At 36.5% G+C, this 25,413-nt stretch overlaps 2 protein-coding genes across 2 annotated transcripts in view; one reads left to right on the top strand and one right to left on the bottom strand.

Moving 5' to 3' along the window:
* LOC145813075 (uncharacterized) overlaps window positions 1-25,413 on the bottom strand; it is a 103,071-nt gene that overhangs the window by 5,035 nt on the left and 72,623 nt on the right. Inside the window, exons 7-24 of the mRNA XM_082908339.1 lie at window positions 22,420-22,493; window positions 18,646-19,046; window positions 17,836-17,987; window positions 17,669-17,739; window positions 17,387-17,560; window positions 16,362-16,433; window positions 8,649-8,747; window positions 8,480-8,569; window positions 7,778-7,853; window positions 7,576-7,669; window positions 7,429-7,498; window positions 7,101-7,280; window positions 6,329-6,451; window positions 6,147-6,230; window positions 5,703-5,887; window positions 5,462-5,600; window positions 5,299-5,358; window positions 4,990-5,094 (exon numbers count right to left, since the gene is read on the bottom strand). Of these exons, the coding sequence (XP_082764465.1) occupies window positions 4,990-5,094; window positions 5,299-5,358; window positions 5,462-5,600; window positions 5,703-5,887; window positions 6,147-6,230; window positions 6,329-6,451; window positions 7,101-7,280; window positions 7,429-7,498; window positions 7,576-7,669; window positions 7,778-7,853; window positions 8,480-8,569; window positions 8,649-8,747; window positions 16,362-16,433; window positions 17,387-17,560; window positions 17,669-17,739; window positions 17,836-17,987; window positions 18,646-19,046; window positions 22,420-22,493 (2,249 nt within the window). The remainder of the gene's footprint in view (window positions 1-4,989; window positions 5,095-5,298; window positions 5,359-5,461; window positions 5,601-5,702; window positions 5,888-6,146; window positions 6,231-6,328; window positions 6,452-7,100; window positions 7,281-7,428; window positions 7,499-7,575; window positions 7,670-7,777; window positions 7,854-8,479; window positions 8,570-8,648; window positions 8,748-16,361; window positions 16,434-17,386; window positions 17,561-17,668; window positions 17,740-17,835; window positions 17,988-18,645; window positions 19,047-22,419; window positions 22,494-25,413) is intronic.
* On the top strand, window positions 10,252-11,034 carry LOC145813746 (SWI/SNF complex subunit SWI3C-like). The gene is made up of 2 exons (XM_082909662.1): window positions 10,252-10,645; window positions 10,691-11,034. The coding sequence occupies exons 1-2, from the start codon at window positions 10,390-10,392 to the stop codon at window positions 10,942-10,944; spliced, it is 510 nt and encodes a 169-aa protein (XP_082765788.1). The 5' UTR covers window positions 10,252-10,389; the 3' UTR covers window positions 10,945-11,034.

Below are 25,413 nucleotides of genomic sequence, written 5' to 3' on the forward strand. Positions count from 1 at the left end.
TGGTTACGCTTTGAATGAGACGTACAAATTTGCTTCCAGTTAGCGCCTGGTAAAGTGGGATACACTTCGAATGAGAGGTACCAATTTCTTTCTAGCTAGCGTTTGATAAAGTGATGCGTTTCTAATGAAGTTCCTTCCAGGTAGTGCCTGGTAAAGAGGATGGTTATGGCTTGACCAAGCCGGATTGTGTTATGTGAGAATTCTGTTGTTTATATATGTGTATGTGTTGTAGTGGATGACCCTTTTACCCTTATGCTTATGACCAGAAAATATGGGAAATGTCTTAATAGAGTATTGTGAATTGGAATGGTAGTTGAAGTTCGTGTGAGTTGTATGATGTGATAGATGGTTGTAAGCTATTTATAATTTATGTGAAATCGTTACTGTTTAATTGTAGTATGGTTGTTGTCATGGCTTTAATTGATTTACCTTAGGGAAACGGGAAATATTTTAACAAATGATTTTCAAATGTTGGAAAGTGATGAAATCTCTTTAAGTTATTGAAGATGAAATGGAAAGTTAAGGACATTGGTCCCTTTTAAAATATTAAAGAACTAATATTTTATTTTTTAAGGAAAAGTATACCTATGTATCTGCATATTTTGGATATGAAAAGAGAACATTACTTATATATGTAACATATGGAGCATTCATGATCATATACATGTCTAGGCTGTATTAATAATAATTATTGGGACCCCTATTGGATGTTATGTTCATCCTACATTGTTAAACCTTTTTCAGATGCAGGCACGAAGGACTTCACTTGGGTTGAGAAGTTTGTCACATGTTTTCGATCACAAGGTTTCTTTTGTGTAGGTTGAATGCCATTGTATTTGTTATGGGTTAAGCCCCGTTTATTTATGTAAATTGTATGCCTAAGGGCATTTCTTCAATTGTAATTAAATGCTTCATCATTATATATGTGAGAGAGAATATTTATTGATTATTTAAGTGAATGATTGTAGCTTCCGCTTTATGATTATGGAAATAGACCCTAATAAGGAATATGGTAATGGCATTCGAGTAATAAAATTTGGGATGTTACATTTTCTTTGACTAAGCATTGCCTAGCTTGTTTTATATGCGAATATGTACGTGTATTTTTGGATTTGTATGTGCCAGGGAGTAAAATTGGCAGATGTTGGCTGTGTTGAGTTCTCTCTCTCAAAAAGGAGGAAGGTAGGTGGTATATATAGGCCTAGGAGCCTTAGGGAGCAAATTTATGCATATTAGGGCTAAAATTAATGAGTATACACTTTATCTTGTAGTGCCTCTCTTCTGATAAGGCAATAAGATCTTCCAAAATCGAATATGCAAATATTGAGATCCTTATGCGGCCACACTTTTGCATGTACAACTACACAAAGGTTATGCAGTCGCACAACATAAATTGTGTGGCCGTAAACCTATAATTTGGGCGCAAGTGGAATCTATGGGTAGACCAAAGATATGTGGTCTTAAGTAGAAAAGCTTGCGAGCCTACTATGATTTTGGGTCCACACTTCAATTCTTGGATTCTCTTGTTACACAAGAAAGCCCCATTAAACCCCAATTGACATTTTGGATCATAAGTTTGGCTATTGTTTGTAAAATTTGTCAACTTAGGATTGGTTTGGCGTGTCCAAAAAAAGTGCACTTTTTGTCTTTTTACGAAAAGATGTGCAGAAAAGTAGAGAGGTGATGTGATGGAAAAAAGATAAAAAGATGGATTATATAGTCTATGCCAAACCAGCCCTTAATTTTAATTGGGTCTCTGTCCTCCTCATCTTTCTAAAAGATACTAAAATGATAGATGTTTTGATGGAAAATGGTTTTTGGGAATAAAAAGTGGTTGAACGAGCCGAATAGTGGCCCAGACATACTTATTCATCAAAGTGTACTATTTTTATCATTAGGAAGCATCCAAATGTTTAGGTCTTAAGGTCAGTCAAAATGAGATGTCTATAGTTGGCGCTACTTACTATCTCTACTATAAATTGCCGTATCAAATCTATCATCGACGACCACCATCTTCACCATCAACCTTCATCGTCATAGATCTGGTATTAACAAACTCAAATATGAGACTAACGACCATAGATCTGTTAGAAAAAGGCCATTTGAGTTGTCCATTCCGTTTTTGTAGCAAACAAGAAAATTTTACTATCAACATGGAGTAAAATTTTACTCTAGAAATGTTTTGATAATTTTTTTTATTTAATATTTCTACTAGCAATGGTAAAATCATGTACTCTTCATTTTTCACTAGCTAAAATACCCCAAAAAAAAAAAAAAAGTAATTCTTCTTTATTTTATCTATTTATACACACAAGTTGTTTAAAGAGCCTCTTAAGACCCTTCAAATGTAACTAGTCTTGAAGAATTTTGTTAAAATAGCTATTGTAATAGCTAGCTCATTGAAGTGACTAAAATATGATAATCTTAGCTATAACAAGCCTCATTTAAAGAGTCACTTGAAAATGCTCTAAGTGTGTTGATTGGTGATGTTGAAACGATGTTGAAATTTTTTATCATTTAAATGTTAAATTCATATAGTAAAATTTTACTGTCATTGACACAGTAAAATTCCACTGTCCAATATACAGTAAAATTTTATTATTATAATAGAGTAAATTTTTATTGTCTATAAAATAGTGAGGTTTAAATAATTTTTTTTGTTATTTGCTAAGTGGTGGTTATAGGGTAGTGGTGGTGGTGGTGGTTGTCATTGAAAAATGGCCGTTGGAGATTCATTTGAAAAATGGTGGCCAGTGATCAATGGTCAGAAAGCAATCTTCGACGACCGCTAAAGGTAGTGGTCATTGGTGGCTAGTCACTGGCGGTGGTGGTAGCCTAAGATGGTGGGGGAAGAAACTAGTAAAACTTTGAGTATTTTTGTCATATTTTAATGATATTATGATATTTGTCCTTAATGAATAAAAACATTTTAGCTTATCCTCTTTGCAAGAAAAGTTGAGTGACCTTTCACCAAAAGCCCAAAATGCCAAGTAATTTTTTTATTTTAATGTTAATTCTACTTTAACAAATTTAGTTTTAATAAATTTTTGAAAAATATAATAAAATAACTTCCCACGCGGAGGTTTCAACATGCGAATGACATATCATTTGGTGCCCATCTGTTTTTTTGATCCAATTTCCAACATCTCATATCCCCAAGGATCAAATATTGCTGGTTCCCGCCTAGATGGTGGGATATTGACGGTGCCCACATCTACAAGAGAAGTGTGGATTTTTCGTGATCAAAATGAGTTGTGCTTGCAAAGTGACACAGGTACCAAGCACTTCAACCTTGGGATGAAAATAAAATAAAATAAACTAAGTGCTTATAATCACGACATATGGTGTACTTAGGCTCATTGAACTCAAGAATTCTGAGGTACGTGAAGGCTTCTCCTAAAAAGGGTCTCTATTTTTCAAAACATAGACATCTTAGTGTGAAGGCATTTACTAATGCGGATTGAGTTGGATCAATCACTAACAAACGATTACTTTCTAGATATTGCACATTTGTTGAAGGCAATCTCGTCACATGGAGAAGTAAGAAACATAATTTGGTTACTAGATCTAGATAGATGGCATTAGATATGGAATAATAAATGATATAGTTTGGGTTTTGAGAACGAATTTTGTACAATGGAAATTGAATTTGGTGGACAGTTAAAAAGTAGTAAATTTACAATATGTTACTTTCCATCCCCTACTCAACAACTCATTCTAAAAGAGGAGGTCGGTGTAATTTCAAACACTAGATGGCAAATCTATACATTTGTCAGAAACCTTAAGGCGGACTATGCCTTATTGACCCTTTATTTATTTATTTCAAGCAAAAAATTTTTAAATGGTTGAAAACATCCATCCTTTTCATATTGGTGCAAAAACAATTTTTAAAAATTCAAAATTAACTTACAACTGTTTCCTAAAAAATGAAATGTCTACAAAAAATATTTCCAATATTAGTTTGTCAAATAGGTTTTCTTTTTTCCAATTTTGTCTAAAAACAAAAACAAAAACCACACCAAAACCAAATTTAGGACTGAACTTCGAATGAAAAGGGAAAAATTGGTGCAAAGAAACATTATGCATTTTTGGTATCTGCCAGGTATTACTTCTAAATTAAAAAATGAAAATAAGTATTGGTGATGGTATTAATATTGGTACACCAAGGTCAGCGGTCTGTGATTGGGACTAATCAGAGAGTTGATCGCAGAAAAAAGAAAAGAAAAATGTATACCTACTGAGGATGATTGTTGCATAACAAAATTTCATAAGCTTGCATAAACAAACACTTGTTAGCACGCATAATTAAACATGCATTCGAAAAATACCAAAAAAAGTACAAATCATAACCATGCAGATTTCTTATTGTTTGATTGGATTCTAAAGATCATCATTAAGAATTGACTACAAATATGTGTACAAACTATAGATTTTTATTTGTTTATTTTATTATTATTTTTTTCTTCACTAGAATAGAGCAGTGGTTCTCTTCACATCGAGAACAAGGAGATGGGAGGGACCAAACAAAAACTAAGCGATGCCAAAATTTGCAAGGCTATACAACCTTCATACCAACTATCTTGTAAGTAAACGATATAAAAATGTAGCTTAATTAACCTAATTTTAAAGACAAAATGGCTTCACATCAGCTCTGAGAGAGCAGTGACTAAGCTTGGCCTATAGGAGAGAGGAGAAAATAAAGTACAGAGAGTTGAGGAAGAGAAAGAACCATTTGTACAGAGATGACAAGCCTTCACATGAAGTAACTGAGACCCTTCTTCCTTCTAGAACCCCCTTTGCCATAGAGTTCATTCCACTGTAAGAGCTCCGTCATGTTTATAGATTCAGATGAAACGCTTGCACAAACCTAGTATGGTAATGGGTAAGAAGGCGAGTTCAAAAATAAAATAAAATAAATAAAACTGAAATAATATAAGATGATTGAGTGAATTATAAATCATATGTAATCTTCAGTTGTTTCCTCTTTACCTGTTCGTGAGCATGTTTGAAGTCGTCCATGTTTAAAGGACGGATATCAGCACTGCCACTCAATGCTGGAGCGGGTTTACCTTCGGATAGTGCTGCAGCTCGCTCCTGTCAAATTTTCAGTGTTCATTTTAATTATTTCCCAGCCAGAAATAAAATGGAAAACACATTGATGAGGACAACAATCACCAAACATTTGGGCAGTAAATATGATTATGGCACAAGTATAATTTCAGTTGTTACTATACACAAATGATATCATTCTATTTCCAATTCAATAAGCTGCTTATTCATTAACCGAAAGAAACAAACCTTCTTTTCCTTTTCCAAAATCTCTCTAATTGGGCAATGGGCAGCGGTTACACATAGGTTCTGCAATGTAAAAAATTTACTTTTGAGTGTGGCAGAAACACAGCACGCATCAACAATAATAAGAGTTCATGTTATGCGAGGAAAAAAAGAGACCAAAAGCTACCTTAAGGTCACTTCCAGAATATCCCCCTGTCATACTTGCAATTGAATCCCAATCAACATTGGGAGACAAATCCTCTTTGGCTAGGATCACTTTCAATATCTTTCCTCTATTTGGAGCATCCGGCAGGTTGACCATCAATCTATTTGAAAAACACACGTCACAACCTAAAAAACTCCCAAATGCAGGGGCAAAGATAAGTCAGCATTTTAATTTTTGGGCCCATTTTGAACTGTGGTTTTACCTACGCGGCAGCCTTCGGATAACAGCCTCATCAAGATCAAATGGCCTGTTTGTAGCTGCAAGTACCAGAACTCGTTCTGTATCTTTTGTTCGCAAGCCATCCCAGTTCATCATAAATTCATTTTTCATCTTACGCATGGCCTCATGTTCCCCTGGATTTTCGCTCAGGCCCAACATGCTATCAACCTTTAGAAAAAAAAAGACAAGCAAAAGGATTCAATAAGTTGACGCAAATCAAAATCCAAAATATTAAGGCTGTGTTTAGATCAAAGATTTGGATAGGGATGTTCAAAGAAAAAAGAAAAAGGCAAAGCAAGTGGAGGAAAAAATTAGCTTATGCTTCATTCACATTTCTCTCGGCTTTTCCTTTCCCTTTCCGAATTCCTATCTAAATCCATAAATCATGATCCAAACACGGCCTAAAGGAGTCATAAGCAGAGCATACTTCGTCAACAAATACAACACTAGGGGCAATTTTACTAGCTAGTGAGAAGACAGCTTTCACATATTTTTCACCCTCGCCAAACCACTGCAGTAAGATGGGGACAGAAGTGAGTTGAAAACTAGTAGGTGAAATCATCAAAGAGATATAACCATAGTTAATAGAATCTCCTGATCAGTATTAACCTTAGATGTGATGCTTGACATAGAAATATTGATGAAGTTTGCACCAGCTTCAGTGGCCACAGCCTTTGCAAGCATTGTCTTTCCAGTTCCAGGGGGCCCAAATAAAAGAATACCCTTGCATGGCTGTAAATCAAAGCATCAGAATTGCATACTCTTGGTGACTCATAAAATCATCTCTAAAAAAACCAACAGAAAGGAAGTGCCAAAATCTGGTAAGGGCAAAAAACACAATATACCAGACATGAATCCTAAAACCATGGGCGCACACACACACACACACACACAGATCTTTATATGCCAGTTTTAGAATAATTATATACTCTATAGACTACTTCAAAGCATATGGTATCAATAAGCAATTAGAGTGTCGTGTTCATGCATGAAAATGTGCGGTGCCTGACTCCAAACATAGGTCAACAATACCCATTCAGCAGAAACACATCAAAAAATGATGTTTACAGGAATATGGTCAACAAAAGCATTTGCACCAGAACAGAGAAAAATAAAAAAATAGTACAATAAATTAGATAACCAACCATATTTTGTCAAAGAATCATTGATTGAAAGAGAAAAAGCTGGTGATTTCAAACAAGTGTACATTTATAATTTATTTTATTTTATTTTTTAATAATCTCATCCGCACCGTAGACCACAGAAAACATTTTAACCAAAACTACATGACGCATACGAACACCACAATTTGTTATAGCCTAAACTATTCTTCAGCTAAGGCAACCATTATCAACGCTGAAAAAAGGAGAGATGTGAAAACCTTTGTTAATTGACCCTTGCAAAAAAGCTCAGGCCTCTGTAAAGGGAGCATCACCAACTCCTTTAGTGTGTCCTTGACATTTTCAAGAGCTCCGATATCATCAAAAGTCAGTCCAATGTCACTGGGTGGAATAACATCAGCTAAAAGTCTTTTCTCAAATTCATTTTCTGTCACGACATCCTGAGATTAAGCCCAAAAATTTAATTAATATGTAACCCTAGAAAAGAAATTAAGAAAAAGCTTCACACCAGAATTTCCTTTATATTTATGCATGTATAAATAAAATTTTATAAACATACATCTGGACTTCACAATCCAAAAATAATACCTTTAGCGACTTCTTCAAGCTCTTGGATTCATTCTGGATAGCCTGTAAAATTCCAATCCCATACTGGATGCTGCCAGAATTGCAATATGTCAGTATCAAACACATAGTAACAAATACTCCAATTTACACTGGCAAGATCTCTATTACCTCTCACTAGACAAAACAAGCCTTCCATCAGCATCAGCTTTGGGGTTCTGCATTAAATGGTGGCTCAAAGCCCACCCAATTGCCTTCGCTGCACCTTCAATACATGCCAATACATAATTTTACTAAGTTGTTGTTTATTCAGGAATTATTCATTTATAAGGGCAATACTGGATTTCCTTGTGTGACAAAAACCAAAACGTACTTTCATTTGTAAGTGTTTGGTTCTTGATGGACAATGTCTCAAATCCATCACATTCCAACCCAATCCGATTCAGGACCTATGCAAGACAAAAACAGCAGATTATAAATGTGAATCATTTCTAAATGTGACATCTTTAAGCATCAAACCTTGAAGAAAATACCCTACACTATAAAACAAAGTATGAAATTTTTTAACATGCTTAGAGCCTGGGCATTCCTAGATTCCTTTATTGCCTTTTGCCAAGACATAGATACATAACAATACAATGACAAAAGGTCTTTCTTTTTTTTCCCTTTAATTTTTTTCCCTTTAATAAACAGCATGACAATGATGTCAACACTGATGTGTTGCATTTCACGATATTTTGAAACTTAAATGCCCAAGAAGTTAAAAATCAAAGACAACATCAATTGAAAAATTAAGTTTAAAGGTCTTCAAGTTAACTATAAGTTGGAATTCTATAAAGTTCGAGGAATTAGTCTGAAGTCAATGTCCCATTTCATGGAGTAAATTTAGGTGTATTAGTATAAAACTAAACATTCAAAGACTTAACCATTTGGAGCAAGACTAGAAAGTTTAATAAGTTTGTGGAGGAAACTTGAAACTCCATCCATAGAGCAAACATATACACTAATTTGATAATGTTAAAAAACAAGACGACTTCATAATACTCAATAATCTAGTTATAAAAGAATTGCTCACCGTACACAGCTGATTCAGATTTCCCTTCATTTTAAGAGTCTCAGCATCTCTATCCAATTGATGCTTCCAGCTCACAAGAAGTCCCTCATCCTGCAATGGCTTATAACCTACGATTACATATTGTAAAAAACACAAGCCAACTGATTTTCCCAGAACAGCAAGGACATACCTGTGGCATGTGAATGGTTACTTTATTGGGGAAAAGTTTTGTCAGCTTTGTTTCCTTGGGAACCGCCTTCCCCTTCTCATGCAGTCTCCCAAAACTATCCTGAGAAAACAAACTACAATAATATCAAGTCTCTGACCCTCTGCAAATGGAAGCTAAGACAAGCACAAGCAGCAGGAGAACCAGTTCAGTCAAACATAATGAAAAAATGTCAAACCAAATGCCTTATGTACTCTGACTCATTTAGCGAAGACATTACAAAGAATGCCTACGATCAGAAAACTTACAGAATCAAAAACCCAGCCAAAAAAACAAAAAAAAAAAAAAAACTATAGAATCAAAAACTACAAAAAGATAATATATATATATATATTGAAGGGAGAGTAGATTATCACTTCTAGGTGAACTTTAATTAAACATCACCGAAACAAGATTGTTTGTTAGCAGAACTGCAGACATGAATGTAATCAACTTGAGTATATATGTGCCTTATGCACCTCTCCTCTATATCCTCTCTCTTACTCATCCCAGACACTCACGAACTAACTACATTAACCAGAATGGGAAGCTGAAGTGGGAGATGAAAGTGAAAAATGGCTTAGGAAAAGACAGAAAAGATGAAGTAGGGAATGATCCGGAATCAAATGGGAAGCTCTTGGGAAAATGTGCTGAAAAACATTTTAAAAACTAGTACTACCACAAGGAAAAGATCAACAAAAAGTATTAAACTTTTGAAAACACTTTAAAAACTTGTAAGGAAAATTGTAGATTATAACTGCAAAAATAAAAAAGGATTCATTTTATCTTAGCTGGTTTCTGGTTTCAATGCCAAATCCAAAAATCTCACAGCAGGTCAATGGGTTTTTCCTTTTTAAAAATTAGTCAAGATGCCGCGGGACAATAAAAAAAAAAAAAAAGAAGAAGAAGAGGAAAGTACTGAATATAAGGCATCTCAAATGGAGTAACAAAATTAGGGAAAAGTTAATTGTGACGATCATTTTCACCCCCCAAAAGGAGGAAGGACCGCCAAAATAAAGGGACAAACGAGATATTATTACATACTCAAATTGACTTAAGGACAGGATATCTTGAGATTGAAACCATGAAGGGACAAAGGAGATTATTACATACTCAAATTGACTTAAGGACACAGATCGAAACCCTTCTCTTCCAATTCAAATCAATGATAAGCAAATTCTCAATGAAGGGAACTAGGCAATAACAAGTTGTTAGAATTTACCTTCACCTACACCACTACCACCTCACCTACTCCACTAAACCTAACCCACTACACCACTACCACCTCCACTTCACCTACACCACTACCACCTCCACTTCACCTAACCCACTACACCACTACCACCTCCACTTCACCTACACCACTACCACCTCCACTTCACCTACTACACCTATATCTCCTATATAAGGAGCCTCTCACATTTGTACTAATCAATCAATCAATTCAACAATCTTGTAATACATCAAAGCATCAATCAATAATACATAAATTTTTACATGGTATCAGAGCAAGGTTGAGAATTTAGTGATTTCGCTTCACCGGCGGACGGCAGCCTCGCCTTGGCCGTCCGCCGGACAAACCCAAAATTTCTAATTCTCTCTCTCCTTCCTCAACAAACTGATTCGTCCCCTGCCCATTGTCTATTATCAATCACAGAAGGAGGTTGATATACTACTATGCTTGGATTGCTTCCATGATGGAAGATATGTTATTGGTCACTCAAGCATGGACTTTATAAGGGTTGATTCTACAAAAGATTATGGTGACCTGGATGGGGAAAGTTGGACAGATCAGGAAACCTTACTGCTGCTTGAAGCAGTGGAAATCTACAATGATAATTGGAATGAAATAGCGGAGTATGTTGGTACCAAGTCAAAAGCGCAATGCATCCTTCATTTTGTCCGTCTTCCAATGCAGGATGGCCAACTGGAAAATATTGAAGTTCCAATTGTGTCCCTCTCCTCGAATTTGTCAAACAAAGGTGATTCTAGAAGATCACTTCCAAATTCAAATGGAGATTCAGCAGGACCTGACCCTGATACTGAGAGTAGTCCTTTTGCAAATTCTGCTAATCCAGTTATGGCTCTGGTTGCCTTTTTAGCCTCTGCCATCGGACCTAGAGTTGCTGCAGCCTGTGCCCATGCATCCTTGGCAGCACTGTCTGAGGATTCTCAGAAGGCATCTGGGCATGCTAATCAGATGAATTTGGAGAGCAATAGTGAAGGCAATTCTCATGGCGAAAAAACAAGTTCAAGTCAGCAAAAAGAAGACAACTTTTAGTTGGTGAGCCCCTTTTTCCACTACCCACGTACCCACCACAATTTTTTTTTTTTTAATATTTCTCTCTCTTATTTTTCCACACTCAAGCCCACGGTTTTGCTCCCAACCACCATATAGTTTTCCAACCCACTCCCTCTCTCTCTGGTCTGTTTTTTAATCCACCCACTTTCGTTATACCCATCTTTTCTTTTCTTTTATTATATATATATATATATATTAACATAATCAATCATACCATCACACCCCTCTGCTGGTTCCACCCATGTGGGCTTGTCCCCTCTTATTATTATTATTCTTATTATTATTATTATTAAAAAAAAAAAAAAAAAAACACTTGGCAGACGACGAACTTGCCCAATACACTCATTTTATTCATATCAGGATCAACTCCGATCACCATTTTACATAAAAAAAAAAAAAAAAAAAAAAAAAAAAAAAACCTCATCCACAGGCGGACTTTTTCTCCTCTACTCTACTGCAGGTCTCTTCTTTTTGCCTCCGTCCTGGGCAGTCCTTGCCGGTGTTGCCTCTGTGTTTCCCACTCCACTGGGCATGATCACTCCCCCATACTCCTCCACTGCCGCATATGGCGGACCTCCAAATCGGAACATCACGGTGGCCTTCCGCTTCAGCTCCTTATTTTCCGCCTTTAGCACACTTAACTCTGCTCGCGCATCCTTATACATGCGTTGGAGCAGAGCCAGTTGGGCGTTTAACTGCTGCACCTCATTTGTCCTACTCTGCAGCCGGTTCGACAAATTTGTAACCGCAGTCATGGTTTCCACACATGACTTCAATGTATACTGATTGGCCTCCACATCCGACTGCACTGCCATTCTTTGCTCCACCGACCGCATCGGAAAGTTCAACGGAGCAAAACCAGAGGTGTTTGGATGAGGTTCACGGGCCTCCGCACCAGTTATCTCTCTTGTTGACTCGTTGAGGTCAGGAAAGAGAGTGAGTAGACCACGGGATGAAGAGGCCATATTCTGGGTAGCTGAACGGGATGAAGAGGCCATGTTTTTTGGGTTGCTGAGTGTTTCAGCGAAATAGCAATTTCAGACTGATAATGTTCGGAAGGGGAGTGTTTCAAGATTTGCAGCTCTTAGAGGCAATCTCTCAGAAAAACGAATATCTCTCTCAGAAAATGAAGAGTTTTTCAGAAGTTTTTTCCCAGGTTTTTTTTTCTTCGCTTCTGCCTCAAGCACAGCCTCCGCATTGGTTTATATCGACACTGACGACGCGGCCGACACGCCACTCTGTCGCTCACGTGCCTCACCGCGTCTCCGGCTCACCTTTTGATGGCTCGACGCTTTCTGTCGGGCACGACTTTTGATGAAGTGGGCGCGCCTTTTGAGGGCGCAACTTTTGATGGCACGTCTTTTTATGGATTGGGCACGCCTTTTGATGGCACGCCTTTTGAAAGATTGGGCACACCTTTTGAGGGTGCGACTTTTTAGGGGTCCGACAAGACTCTGTAAACTGTCCCGACATTGATTCCGGTTAGCTCCTTTATGGGTCCGACAAGACTCTGTAAACTGTCCCGACATAGATTCCGGTTAGTTTCTACAAGGGTCCGACAAGACTCTGTAAACTGTCCCGACATTGATTCCGGTTAGTTTCTACAAGGGACCAGCAAGACTCCGTAAACTGTCACAACAACTGTCACAACATTGTCTGCTACAACGGTCCGACATGACCCCATAAACTGTCTTCTACAACGGTCCGACATGACCCCATAAACTGTCTTCTACATCGGTCTGACACCGCCATCCAGTGTCCTCTACACCGTTATGACACCACCATACAGTGTCCTCTACAACGTTATGACACCCCCATACAGTGTCCTCTACAACGTTATGACACCACCATCCAGTGTCTTCACCAATGGTCTGACACGACCATACAGTGTCTCCTATCCTTTTTTTATTTTTATGTATTTTCTTGTTTTGTTCCTCTCTTCAAACTCAAGTTGGTTAGTTTCTATCCTCCTTGAGTTTGCGGGGGGCTGTTAGAATTTACCTTCACCTACACCACTACCACCTCACCTACTCCACTAAACCTAACCCACTACACCACTACCACCTCCACTTCACCTACACCACTACCACCTCCACTTCACCTAACCCACTACACCACTACCACCTCCACTTCACCTACACCACTACCACCTCCACTTCACCTACTACACCTATATCTCCTATATAAGGAGCCTCTCACATTTGTACTAATCAATCAATCAATTCAACAATCTTGTAATACATCAAAGCATCAATCAATAATACATAAATTTTTACACAAGTAGAATGAAATAAATAATGATGCATCCTAATCACAAGGATCCATACAAACTAACGGTGAGTTCAGGAATCAACGTCTCAAACTAGGGTATAGATATCTAGGAATACCAAGGAATCAAATATTCCCATTTAAAGTTTGGACATGCTAGGAATATGGCTTGAAAAGAAAACCTCACAACCAGTTATTGTAATGTTCGAAGAATCTAAAGTGGAGGAAAGTGATAGGAATTTTATTAAGAGCATTTAGGGAACTAAACATAGGAAATAGGCTTCTTTGCCATCTTGTGGTACATCTGGGGGTATTTTGATTATATGGGGTGAGAGAATTATTTTAGATTGTGAGACTATTATGGGGGAGCTTTCATTATCAATTAGGTTTGGAAACCATGACAATAATCAATGGTGTTTGATCGTGGTTTATGGCCCTAATTCACCTTCTAGGAGAATGGAATAGTGGGAGGAATTATTTGGACTTTATGGTTGTGCTTTCCAAATTGGTGTGTTTGAGGAGATTTTAATACAGTTAGATTGGTCTAGGAGAAACTTAATGGAACTTCAACTAATAGAGGTACGAGGGATTTTGATTCGTTTATAAGAAAGTGTGTTCTAGTGTATCCTCCTTTGTTTAATGTTATGTTTACTTGGTAACCTCTAGGAAAATCTAGTACGCTGTAGATTGGACCGGTTTTTCTTTTTATTGGTATGGGAAGAGTTTTCCCCGAACTTGAGACAGGTCTGATCATTGTCCGGTGGTATTTGAGAGTTGACCTCTCAAATGGGGGCATCACTTCTTCAAAGATAATTTTAAGATTGGTGGACCAACAATAGGTGTCAAGGATGGGAATGTTTTAAATTTATGAAGAACTTGAAAATGATCAAGGATAAAGTGAAGGAATGGAATGGGGATGTCTTTGGTGACTTGAAGTTCACAAAGAGCGACATTAGTCGTTGACTTGAAGAGGTGGATGCTATTGAGGTTAAGGAGGGTTTGGATGACTCAATGAGGAGTGCAAGGGAGGAGCTAAAATTAAAATTGGAAACGATAATCTTTAGGGAACAAATTTTTTGGGCTCAAAAAGGAAAATTAAAACAGATGAAGGAGGGCGACATTAATTTAAAGTTTTTTCAAAAGGTTGCATATGGGAAAATGAAAATGAAATTCATCAAAAGACTTGAGGTGAGTTAAATTGTAATTGTGGAAAGAGATCAAATTGCTAATAAATTTTATAATTTTTATTCAAATTGTACTTGGAAGGGGAGGTGATGAGACCAAGGATTGAAGGCATTAGAGAGGCAGTATTTGATTGTGAGAGAGATAAAGCTTTAGGGTCAGACGGGTTTTCCATGGCAGTTTTCCAAGAATGTTGGGAGGTGGTGAAGGCGGATTTGATGCGAGTCTTTATATTATACACCAATGCATCATTCATATGCTTAATTCCTAAAAAAGAGAACTCATTAAGATTAGTGATTACAAGCCTATTACATCTCTTTATAAGATTGTGGGGAAGGTTTTGTCTAAAAGATAAAGGACATATCTGTGGGGGATACTGTATCTACAATTTAGGGTGCCTTTGTGAAGGGTCGATAAATTTTAGATATAGATTTGGTGGCAAATGAATTGATCGAAGAATATAGGGATTTGAGGAAGATATGTCTCATTTTTAAGATTGATTTTGAGAAAGCATATGATCATGTAGATTGTCATTTTTGGATTTTGTGATGCAAAAGGAGGGATACGAAGAGAGATGGAGGTGGTGAATTTGGAGTTGTCTTTCGACATGAAACATGTCACTTATTGTAAATGGGAAGCCAGGAAAATCCTCTCCTTTTTCTTTTTTACCCTAGTGGCAGTTCTCTTGGGTAGAATAGTTAACGGGGTGAGAGGCATGATTAGTTGACGGTTTTGTGATTGGAATGGACAGAATTTGTGTCTCACTTGTAGAATGTGAATGATACCATTTCCTTTTCTTTGGGATAGCACCTTGTCCTCCTTCCTTTTGTAATTTTTTACTTTTCAATTGATATTCTTTGTTGTTGATCAAAAAAAGAAAACCTCATTTTCATCTTTTATATTTGGTTTAATACTATATGTAAACAAATAATAGAATCAATTACAAACTAACTTTATCAACCAAAAAATGCTCAAATAGAATGAGAATGGGAATGAGAATACCACCCCACTGTATCGTAATGAGAACCCACCATATAAGGTTATCTCATTCAAGTACAAATGGTATTCCCATTATCAAAACTACACGATAAATATGGCGAAATACGTGAGAAGCATGAACACGGACACACGACCCGACACAAACACGTCAGCATGACAATTTTTTAAAAATACAAAACACCCCACATGGAGTACACACACAAAATATAGAGCTTTATATATTTATTATTAGTCATATATATGAATATATCATTCAAAGAAAACAAAATATAACAAAATACTAGTTCCTATAAATCTACATTGTTTGTGTCTTTAAGTCATTTTGTTCGAACTTCTTAGTAGTTTCATGTGTGTAGTGATGGACACATATGTCCCCCATAGTGTATGAAGAATGTCCGGATATAAAATCATTCAAAAAAATTATAGGACACATTTGGATGAGTGCCAAGAAGTGTTTAATGAGTGACGGAAATGAACATGCCACCTTCTTAAAAGTGTCCGTGCTTACGGCGAAATGGGAATAAGTCCCATTCCCATCCTTGATTAAACAAAAAGACAGTAGAAAGAAAGAACAAAGGGCTCATTTACAATTTTATTAACTATTGTCCTTATTATAGTTGATATTCTGTTTAGTATTTAGTATTCTTTAATATTTACTTTTCCTATTTTATTAGGATTTAGTTTCCTAATTTAATTATGGTTAGTGGTTTATAAATATTAGGTTTTTGACATTGTATTAGACAATTTTGGATTTATAATATTGAGCTTAAGGCTATAACCAATGTGATTAGGGTTGTGGCCCTTGTGTTCTTCCTCTCTCCCTTTTTCTCTCTCTTCCCTTATAATGTTCTACAACACATGGATATGCAACAATTAGAAACAAAGCATTCAACACTGCAACTGAAAAATATTATGGGGAAAGCCAAGTCAAAAAGAGTAAACATTACCGGGGAAGCAAAGTCAAGAAGAGCAGTTTGGTTGCTGCCAAATTTTGTAAAAAGCAAACCACCAGGGTGTGACTGCAAGAGAAGCAAATGGAATTTGTTTACGAAGATACTATGAGGTAAGCTAATAGATAGTTTTTCATAACTTGTTGGGCCCACAAAAAAGGTATGGTTTTTAAGGTATTCGAGGCTCGAGCCATGAGTCTCTCCTAAGAGAGGTTCCAAGAAAAAGTAATTCAGGTTAGACCATGGAGTCTTGGATTTCCAACAAAGGTATGGTTTTTAAGGTATTCGAGTTTCGAGCCATGAGTCTCTCCTAAGAGAGGCTACAAGAAAAAGTAATTCAGGTTTAGACTGTGGAGTCTTGGATTTCCAAGGTCTGCGTCACTCTAATACATAGAAAAATAAGTGCAGTATAACAATTCGAATAATAAAAAAAAGTAAACCCTATTTAGTCCCCATCTGATGGGGGTCTAGGAGTAGATTGGGTACAGTCTACAAACCTAACTTTTGGCATAATTGGCACCAAGTGGCTGCCCTTGGTTTTGAATCCACTGCCTCAAGATTAGTAGGCCAAGTTTCAACCTCAAGATTAATTGAACAATTTTAATAGTATTTCATAAAACAATTCCCCTTTGAAGGCCTGGGACTTCACTAATGAATCTAGAACAGAAGACAAACTTAACAATATTAACAGTTTTGGGTTTCTTTTCCACTCTACATATTAAAAGAAATTAGGCAACTAGTCTGGTGAGCACTTATTCCAACTCTCTGCCTTTTTCCTTTCTTCAAAGATCTACTTTGGATGCAAACCTTTTAAATCTAATTCAGAAATACAATTTTAAGAATGAACACCATTTTGACTTTCCTTATTTCAAAACCAAAATCATCAAAAATGTAAAGAACATTTGCAGCATTTTAGAAGAAGCTTGACTCTCATGCTTATAAATACTCTCCTTCGCTTTTTTAAACAAAAATCAAACTAAAGTCACCATAACAGGAGCTTCTCAAAATTAGACTATAATTACCTTTTCCTTACTAATGTCAGTCTGAGTGTGTGAACCAATAATGACGGTGTTATCAGGGAGTTTCTCAAGTTTGTTTTTAAATGTTGCAAATAATTCTGAATTTCCTACAATGGACTTCTCGGCGTCTTTCACAAACAAAATAAATGGAGAACTTCTGCTCTCACTAAACACAGTCTGAACAAGAAAAAAAAAATGGTGTTAGATGAGAAGCTCATGAATTGGTGATGAGCATAAAACTGACATACAACAGACCCAATTATTCAAACAAAATGAAAACCCCACCTCAAATAACATGTTAATGAGTAACTTGTCCAAATCTTCCACCCCTGTAGTTTCCAGACGAAGATCATTACCTAGAGAGAGAGAGAGAGAGAGTAAGAAATTATGAGAACAAAACATAATTAACAAGAACCTGGGAAACAGAAATTAATAGCACATTAGGTCTTTACCATTGCAAAAGAATCCATGACCTCCCTCACATAGGGCCCCAAGGTCAACCCCATCAGGTATGGGTTTATCAAATCTTACACCAATTTTTGACCAAGGATTATCTTCAAAAGGTAGTAGAACCTTTCCTTGAATTCCAAAAGGTGGCCGCCCCCTAAAGGTTTAATTTAAAAGGCATGAACAACATCAGGATCATAGTAAATTTCACATTTCATAAAAAATAGACAAGAGAGAGGTACAACATAAGCAAATTGCATGTTTAACATGGATTATAAATGCATTGCACCAAATTTGGAAAGAAAAAAAAGTATGTGGGATAATTAGATGTATCTACCCTGAGATTTTTGACAATTACATGTGGACCACCCTCATGGTTTATGAAATCACACTAACTTCCCTTGTTAGAGTTGTAGATTAATAAATATTGACAAACATATACTTTTCACACTTTGGTCCTTGTACAAAATTATAATTCCACAGTAGATGGATCCCACTATTCTTTCTCCTTTCCCCTCTTGTGACCAAACACTCAAACCAACCAAATTGAATCCATTTTAAGTATTCAATCCAAACAATGTTATTTTGTAACTTAAAAAATTAATAATGTAATTGTTTTGAAGTAATAAGCAAAAAAATTTCCATTAAATCTTTACTCCAAATTAATACTATTTGTAATTAACTTAAAAATAAACTTATAGTATTCCAAAAAAATACACTCTTATAATTAACTTAGTAGTACATAATCTACTTAACTCCCTCCCTCCCTCCCTCCCTCATGCAAACCACTACCACCATCTTTCAACATTTCTCACATCACTTCCACTGAATCCTTGACTGCAAGCATTGACAACTCCCATAAAATTGTACCAAAGCATTCGCTACAAACAAATCCAACTCGAAATGCCAATACCAGCACTACCAACTTCTTCTCCATCCCATCAACCTCTTTTGTTTTTTTTCCCCCCTTAAAGAAGCACTGCCAACACTTTAATCTAAGATGTCCCAATTTAGATGAAAAGCTTATGTCTTTGTCAACATCTTTGATCCCATCCCCTTCTGGTTTATCTTCTCCAAAATCATCAATTTGTAAAGGAGGATGCATTAGTATAAATTTTGGGCACAAACCAATGGGGTGGCAGTGGAGGCCAATTGTGGGTGCAACCTTTCTGTGTTGTGTGAATAAACCGAATACAATGCTTTTAACAACTATTACCTTCAATAATGTATACCAAACTGAGTGTAACAAAGACCTATAGATGCAACAGTAAAGAAGATTGATATGATCACCATAAATGGGAATGTTACGGGAAGGGGAAGACCTAAACTTACATGGGATGCATCATTAAAAAACATATGAATTTGTTTAATTTAACTAAGCATATACCCTTTGACAAAGAAGAAAAGCGAAAAAAGATTCATGTAGACAACCTGACTTGAGTGGGACACAATGCTTAGTTTGGTTTGGTAATGTATACCAAACTGATGCTACATATAGTTAGGTTGATAATCGTGTATCAATCCACAAGAGACTTTGATACTTTCATTAGGGATTGCGATTTGATTGATCCCTCATTGTTGAGTGTTTCATTTACTTGGTCCAATTTTCAGAAAAATTTGGTTTGCAACAGATTAGACAGATTGTTATTTTCATTGGGTTGGGAAGAGTCATTCCCTAGTGTAAGGCAAAAGGTACTTCCTAGAGTGCTTTGTAATCATTGCCCATTGGTCATGGAAAGCAATCCTCTTAAGTGGGGCCCTACTCCATTTAGATTCGAGAATATGTGGTTGGATGACCCTTCATCCAAAATGAATTTTAAACAATGATGAGAGTGTTGTAGGATTAATGGATGGCAAGGTTTCAAATTCATGAAAATTTTGAAAATGATCAGGAAAATTAAAATAGTGGAATAGAGAAGTTTTTGGAGATTTAAGAGTTAAGAAAAGTGAGATTGCGAAAAAGATTGAGGTACTTGACTGTCTTGAATCTAGGGGAGAGTGGATGAGGCACTCATGAGGGAAAGATTGAATTTAAGAAAGTGGCTTATATAGAATCAGTGTAGTGGTTACTAGTGGAGACAATACTTCTAAATTATTTCATAAGGTGGCAAATGACAAGCAAAGCAAGAAAAGAATTAGGCAACTACAGGTAAGGTGGTGAATAGAGAGGATTAGAATGTTAATGAAATCCTTTTATTTTACTCAAGATTGTTTTCTTGGATGGGATTCCAAGGCCGAGGATTAAAGGTCTTGATTGGCATTCAATAAGTAGTACTAGTTCTGCTTTGCTAGAAAGACCTTTTGAATAAGTAAATGGAAGTCAAGGAGGTAGTCTTTGATTTAGAGAGACAAGTCTCCAACTCTGGATGGTTTCACTGTGGCAGTTTTTCATGATTATTGGGAGATGAACAAAGGGGACGTAATGAAGGTTTTTGAGGAATTTTTTTAAAATGTGATTGTCAATGCATGTACAAATGCTTCTCTTTTCTGTTTAATCCCAAAAAAAGTCAACTCCTTAAACATTGGTGATATTAGACCGGTTAGTTTGGTTGCTTCATCGTATAAAGTTTGGCTAAAGTTTTATCTAGAAGATTGAGGGTGGTTTTGGGCAACAGTATTTATAAGAATCAAGGTGCTTTTATAGAGGGCCATAACATTTTGGATGTAGCTTTGATTACAAATGAAGTGGTTTTGGAGTATAGAGCCAAGAATAGGGAAGGGGTGATTTTTAAAGCCAATTTTGAGAAGACTTGTGATCATGTTGAATGGGAATTTCTGGATTTTGTTTTGGTGAAACCAGGTTTTGGCGAGAGATGGGGAAAATGAATTTATGTTGTCTTGCTTCATCCAATCTCTCGGTTCTATTGAATGGGAAACCAGGGAGAACTTTTGAAGCTTCGAAGGGTTTAAGGTAAGGGGATCATTTATCTCTATTCTTGTTCACCGTAGTTGTTGACGTGCTGAGTAGGATGGTTGATACGGCACTCGAGGCATTTATTGGACAACTTTGAGATAGGAAGAGATCGTGTCTTAGTATCACGCATACAATTTGCAGACAATACCATCTTTTTCCTTCAGGAGAGGAGAATAAAATGGTGAATTTGTGTTCCATCATTTTTGTTTGAAATGGTTTTTGGGATTAACTTGAAGAAGAGTACATTAGTGGGGAAATCTTTTGCATGATAGGTTGAGTAGAATGGCGGAAATCATGGGATGCCCAGTTGAGTCTTTACCAATGAAGAATTTAGGCTTGCCCTTAGCAAGGGATCTGAAGAGGGAAGACTTTTGGGCACTAGTCTTGAAGAAGATCGGAAAAGGATTGGATGGGTGGACGAAGGCATTCATTGGAGAAGGAAGACACAAGCATCTGGTGGGTCACATTGTTGAAAAGAATATTGCATTGCTAGATAAATGGTTATGGAGGTTTTCGAGAGAAAGTCTTCATGGAATGTAGTTATCAAGAGTATGTTTGGGCTCCAGGCTAAGGAATGGTATTCGAATGTGGTGCAAAGGGGGGCCTATTGTGCTCCTAGAAATTTATCTCACATGAACTTGCTAGGTTCTCTCAATTCAAAACGTCTTTTTGTTGAGAATGTGGAATTCAATTGGTTTTGGGGGTATCCTTGGAGCGGCCATTTTTCAGTTATTCCCTCGCTTGTATCGGACATCTGGATCTCATGATGCTTCTATTGCTTCCAAGGTGTCCTCTTCTTCATTTTCTATCTTGTGGAATTTTAAGTTTTTTAAGAAATGTTAATGATTGAGAGAAGCTTTGGAGCTTGTATTTTAGTTGACAATTCTTGAGAATGTTTCTTTGTCTTATTTCTCTCTTGATAGGTGTGGTGGCCATTCATTTGTTTTCTTGTAAGTCCCCTATTTTGAGAAGCTGATGGATGTAGAGTGCAATGGAAGAAAGAGAAGGGAGGAAGAAGAGGGCCACAACCCTAACACGTGGCCACAACCTTTAACACTCAAATTCTCATTAATCAAAGCTATCTATTAAATTGCAAAAACCTCAAATATATAGACCACGGAACCCTAATTCAATATAGTAAACTAAATCATAATATGGACTATGAATAAAACTTAACTTAGGCAACTAAATCCCCAAATATAAGAAATCAAATATTATTAAGATCCTAATGAACTACAAAATAAATAAAAAAATAAAGTATTAAAGACATAAATAAATAAATAAAATCTCCATAAGCCCCCATGAATATTTTGCATCATTCTCCCCAACTAAAAAGAAGAACTTTTCCCCGAGTTCCTCTTTAAATACTGAACTTGGCCATGCCAACAAATCAAATATTTCGAATAAGCCAATTATTTGATTTTATCCTTGTTCCAACTAATCAGTTTGATCAAGCTATTGATGAGCCCCAACACGGGTTAAACATGCAAAGAAAATCCTTAATACCAACAGAGTCAATCAACTCTATCTTGATAAAATAATCGGTTGGAGGCACGTCCAAAGGATTTGACAAGTGAGTGTGCCTTCATCTTCAAGAACTTCTTTATGTAGGATCACTGTCTTCAGGAGCGGCTTCTTGAACTTCCGGATTTTCTTCCAAAATAGGTTCACTTACCTCGGATGTTGGAACGACTTGATCAACAAAGTCCACATGTTCTTCACTAGCACTTTGAGAAAATCTTGAATTTTCTACCAAAAAATGGACCACCAAGTTATCCAAAGTTGATTGGATTTGGAACAATTGAGTTGACATTTGGTTGTGGGAATTTCTTTTAGGTCTTGATGGAAAGCATCCAAATGTGAATATACCTCTGCATTAGTTACCAAGATTAAAGGGGTCAAAGGGCTTCTTTTTTTTTTTTCCCCTGGATTTTTTGGCTGGGCTCAACTCGGATTGGTTTCAAAGGTTTGAGATAGCAGTGTAGACTTGAGTTGAGTAAGGAATCCGTAAAATTCGTAATTCGATTCAGTTCAGTTCAGGCCAATCTGATAAGTTTGGATTGATTTTTTGAATCTGTGGTTCGGTTTCGGATTGAAGAATTAAAAATCTATAGTCCACGGATTGGTTCCGGATTGAACCCCACGGTTCCGGATTGGAACCGATCCAGACCATATGCAAATAGTGTATATTTTTATTATACATCTTCCCTCATAGTATCTTCTCTTATTCTATATAAAACCTAAACTCAAACCTAAACCCGTATAATATCTTTTTTTATTACTTTTATTTATTAGTTTTTAGTTTTAATTTATAATGGTCTAAATTTTTATGGTGAAACCAATTTTCTTATGGTTGTTTAAATTCTAGAACAGTATGTCGCTATTATAGAAAAACATGTTGCTATTGTGGAACTAATATAGCGCTATGTTTATGTTTTTATGAAATTAAAATGTTACATATACATTTTTTTGTTATTTAATTATATGAATCCGTGATCCTAAACCGATCCAATCCGTGTTTAAATAAGCTGGTTCGGATTGGTTCCATGATTTAAATGGATTGGATTGGTTTTAATTTTTTAGGAACCGTAGATAACGGATTGGTCCTGATTTTACCTAAATCCAGTCCAATTTTACCCAAATCCTGTCCAATCCGGACCATGCTCACCCCTAGTGTAGATGTAGGTTAGTTGGGCTAGATGTGGTTTGGGCATAGGGAAGAAGTATGTGGTTGGGCTCTTTATTTTTATTTATTTATTTTTATTTTTTCTTTTATTTTTTTAATAAAGTGTACCTGGGCAGAACCACCAAAGATCCTCTAGAGTGAAATTTCTCTAAAGTTTCCTAGAGTGCTACATTGTGTGGTTGAGATTTACTTGATGTGACTTGCCAGTAAATCTCAACCACACAATGTAGCACTCTAGGAAACTTTAAGGAAAAATCACTCTAGAGAATCCTTACTCGGGCAGAACAGGGTGATGTAGCCTGATTGGGGTGACCTGGGTGTTTGGGTTAGATGCTAATTTAAATAGGTGAGCTTTGGGCCACATTTAAGGCTTAACAGTGGGCTGGATTTGCTTGAAGTCTACCTGGGTTTAGTTTGGGTTTATTGGGTTTGGGCTGGTCTGAGGTTGGGCTAGAGTTAAGGTTTAAGTGGCTGGATTTGGGTTAGATCTAGCTGGTAATTTTTGGCACAGGTGCTTGTGGCTTGGTTTATTGTGGGTTATAAAGCTGGTCAGGTTTAAACAATGGATATGGGTTTGGATTCAGACAATGGGTTAAATATTGGATAAGTTCAAGTTTGTTTTGTTTTGTTTGTTTGTTTGTTTTTTTTTTTCAGTCTTCTCATAGAGACAATGCGAAGAACCCACCTGCAAAGGTGAATCGCAGCAGAGAGAATGGGAGGAGACTGACAGAGGCGATGACAATGTGATGCAAGTGGAAACGGTGATCGTGGGTGACGGTGACAGTTGTGACTGTGTTGATGATGGCCATTGCTGGCGACGGAAGGCAATGGCAGTGATGGAATTTTTTGGTAGTGTGACAATGATAGCGAGGCAATGATGGAGTGAGCCCGACCAAGGCTGGTCAAGGCAGTGAGAGAGAGACCGGAGGCAAAAGGGATCGGAGCTTCTGCTCTGATACCAAATTGATGTAGAGCGCAATAGAAGAAAGAAAAGGGAGGAAGAATAGGGCCACAGCCTTTAACAGTAAAATTTTCATTAATCAAAGCTATCTATTACACTGCAAAAACCTCAAATATATGTCACAAAACCCTAATTTAATATAGGAGACTAAATCATAACATAGAGTCTGCATATAACTTAATTAACTTGAGAAACTAAATCCCCAAATATAAGAAATCAAATATTGGGTGTGTTTGGGAAGCTTAGTTTGAGGATAAAATAGCCTCAAACTAAAAAAAAAGAAAAAAGGCCCAAAAGCCCCTAAAAAAAAAAAAAAAAAAAAAAAAAAAAACGGTGGGCTGTCACAGTGACAGTGTATACTACTGTCACCGTTGACAAGTTGTCCCATTATTGGTAAATGACGATTTTACCACTTTATATTAATTTTGAAAAATGTGAGATTAGGGATAAATTTGTCATTTTAACTTTAAACATCATTTCAACACATTTTTCAATACAACACTTCAAATAAAAATCCATTCCATCTTGCTATTCCATCTTCCCAAATACAAAAATTAAAATAGCCTATTAAAAAAGCTAAAAAGCCTCTAAAATAGCCACTTCCCAAACACCCACATTATTAAGATCCTAATGAATTATAAAATAATAAACTATTAAAGACATAATAAAATTATAAGACTGTAAACAAAGTCTCCACGAGCCTCCATGAATGTTCCGAATCACTGACTGATTCTCCAAATGTTCTTTTCCTCCTAACAACATGGTCTGGGATGCTTCCTTGCTCCTTAAGGTTAAAGTGTCTATAATTGGCTCAAAAGAAGCTTAATACTAATGACATGATCCAAACAAGGCAGCCTAATTGTTACTTGTTCCCACAATGGTGTGTTATGTGTAGGAGGTTGAGGAAAACATGGATCATCTTTTATTGCATTGTTCCTTAGCTATTTTCTTATGGTGGAATTTTTATTTGGCAGAGATTAGCATTTGCTTCGCATTGACTTTAAGGGGTTTGTATCAAATGA

Source organism: Camellia sinensis, chromosome 15 (genome assembly GCF_055761805.1).
Source record: "Camellia sinensis isolate YWXY chromosome 15, ASM5576180v1, whole genome shotgun sequence".
Classification (NCBI taxonomy): Eukaryota; Viridiplantae; Streptophyta; class Magnoliopsida; order Ericales; family Theaceae; genus Camellia; species Camellia sinensis.

What these genes read in the sequence shown, in the direction of transcription:
- LOC145813746 (XM_082909662.1), top strand. Translation starts at nt 10,390, where the DNA reads ATGGACTTTATAAGGGTTGATTCTACAAAAGATTATGGTGACCTGGAT. An exon ending in CTCGAATTTGTCAAACAAAG is followed by an intron (nt 10,646 to 10,690) that starts GTGATTCTAGAA and finishes GAGATTCAGCAG; the next exon opens with GACCTGACCCTGATACTGAG.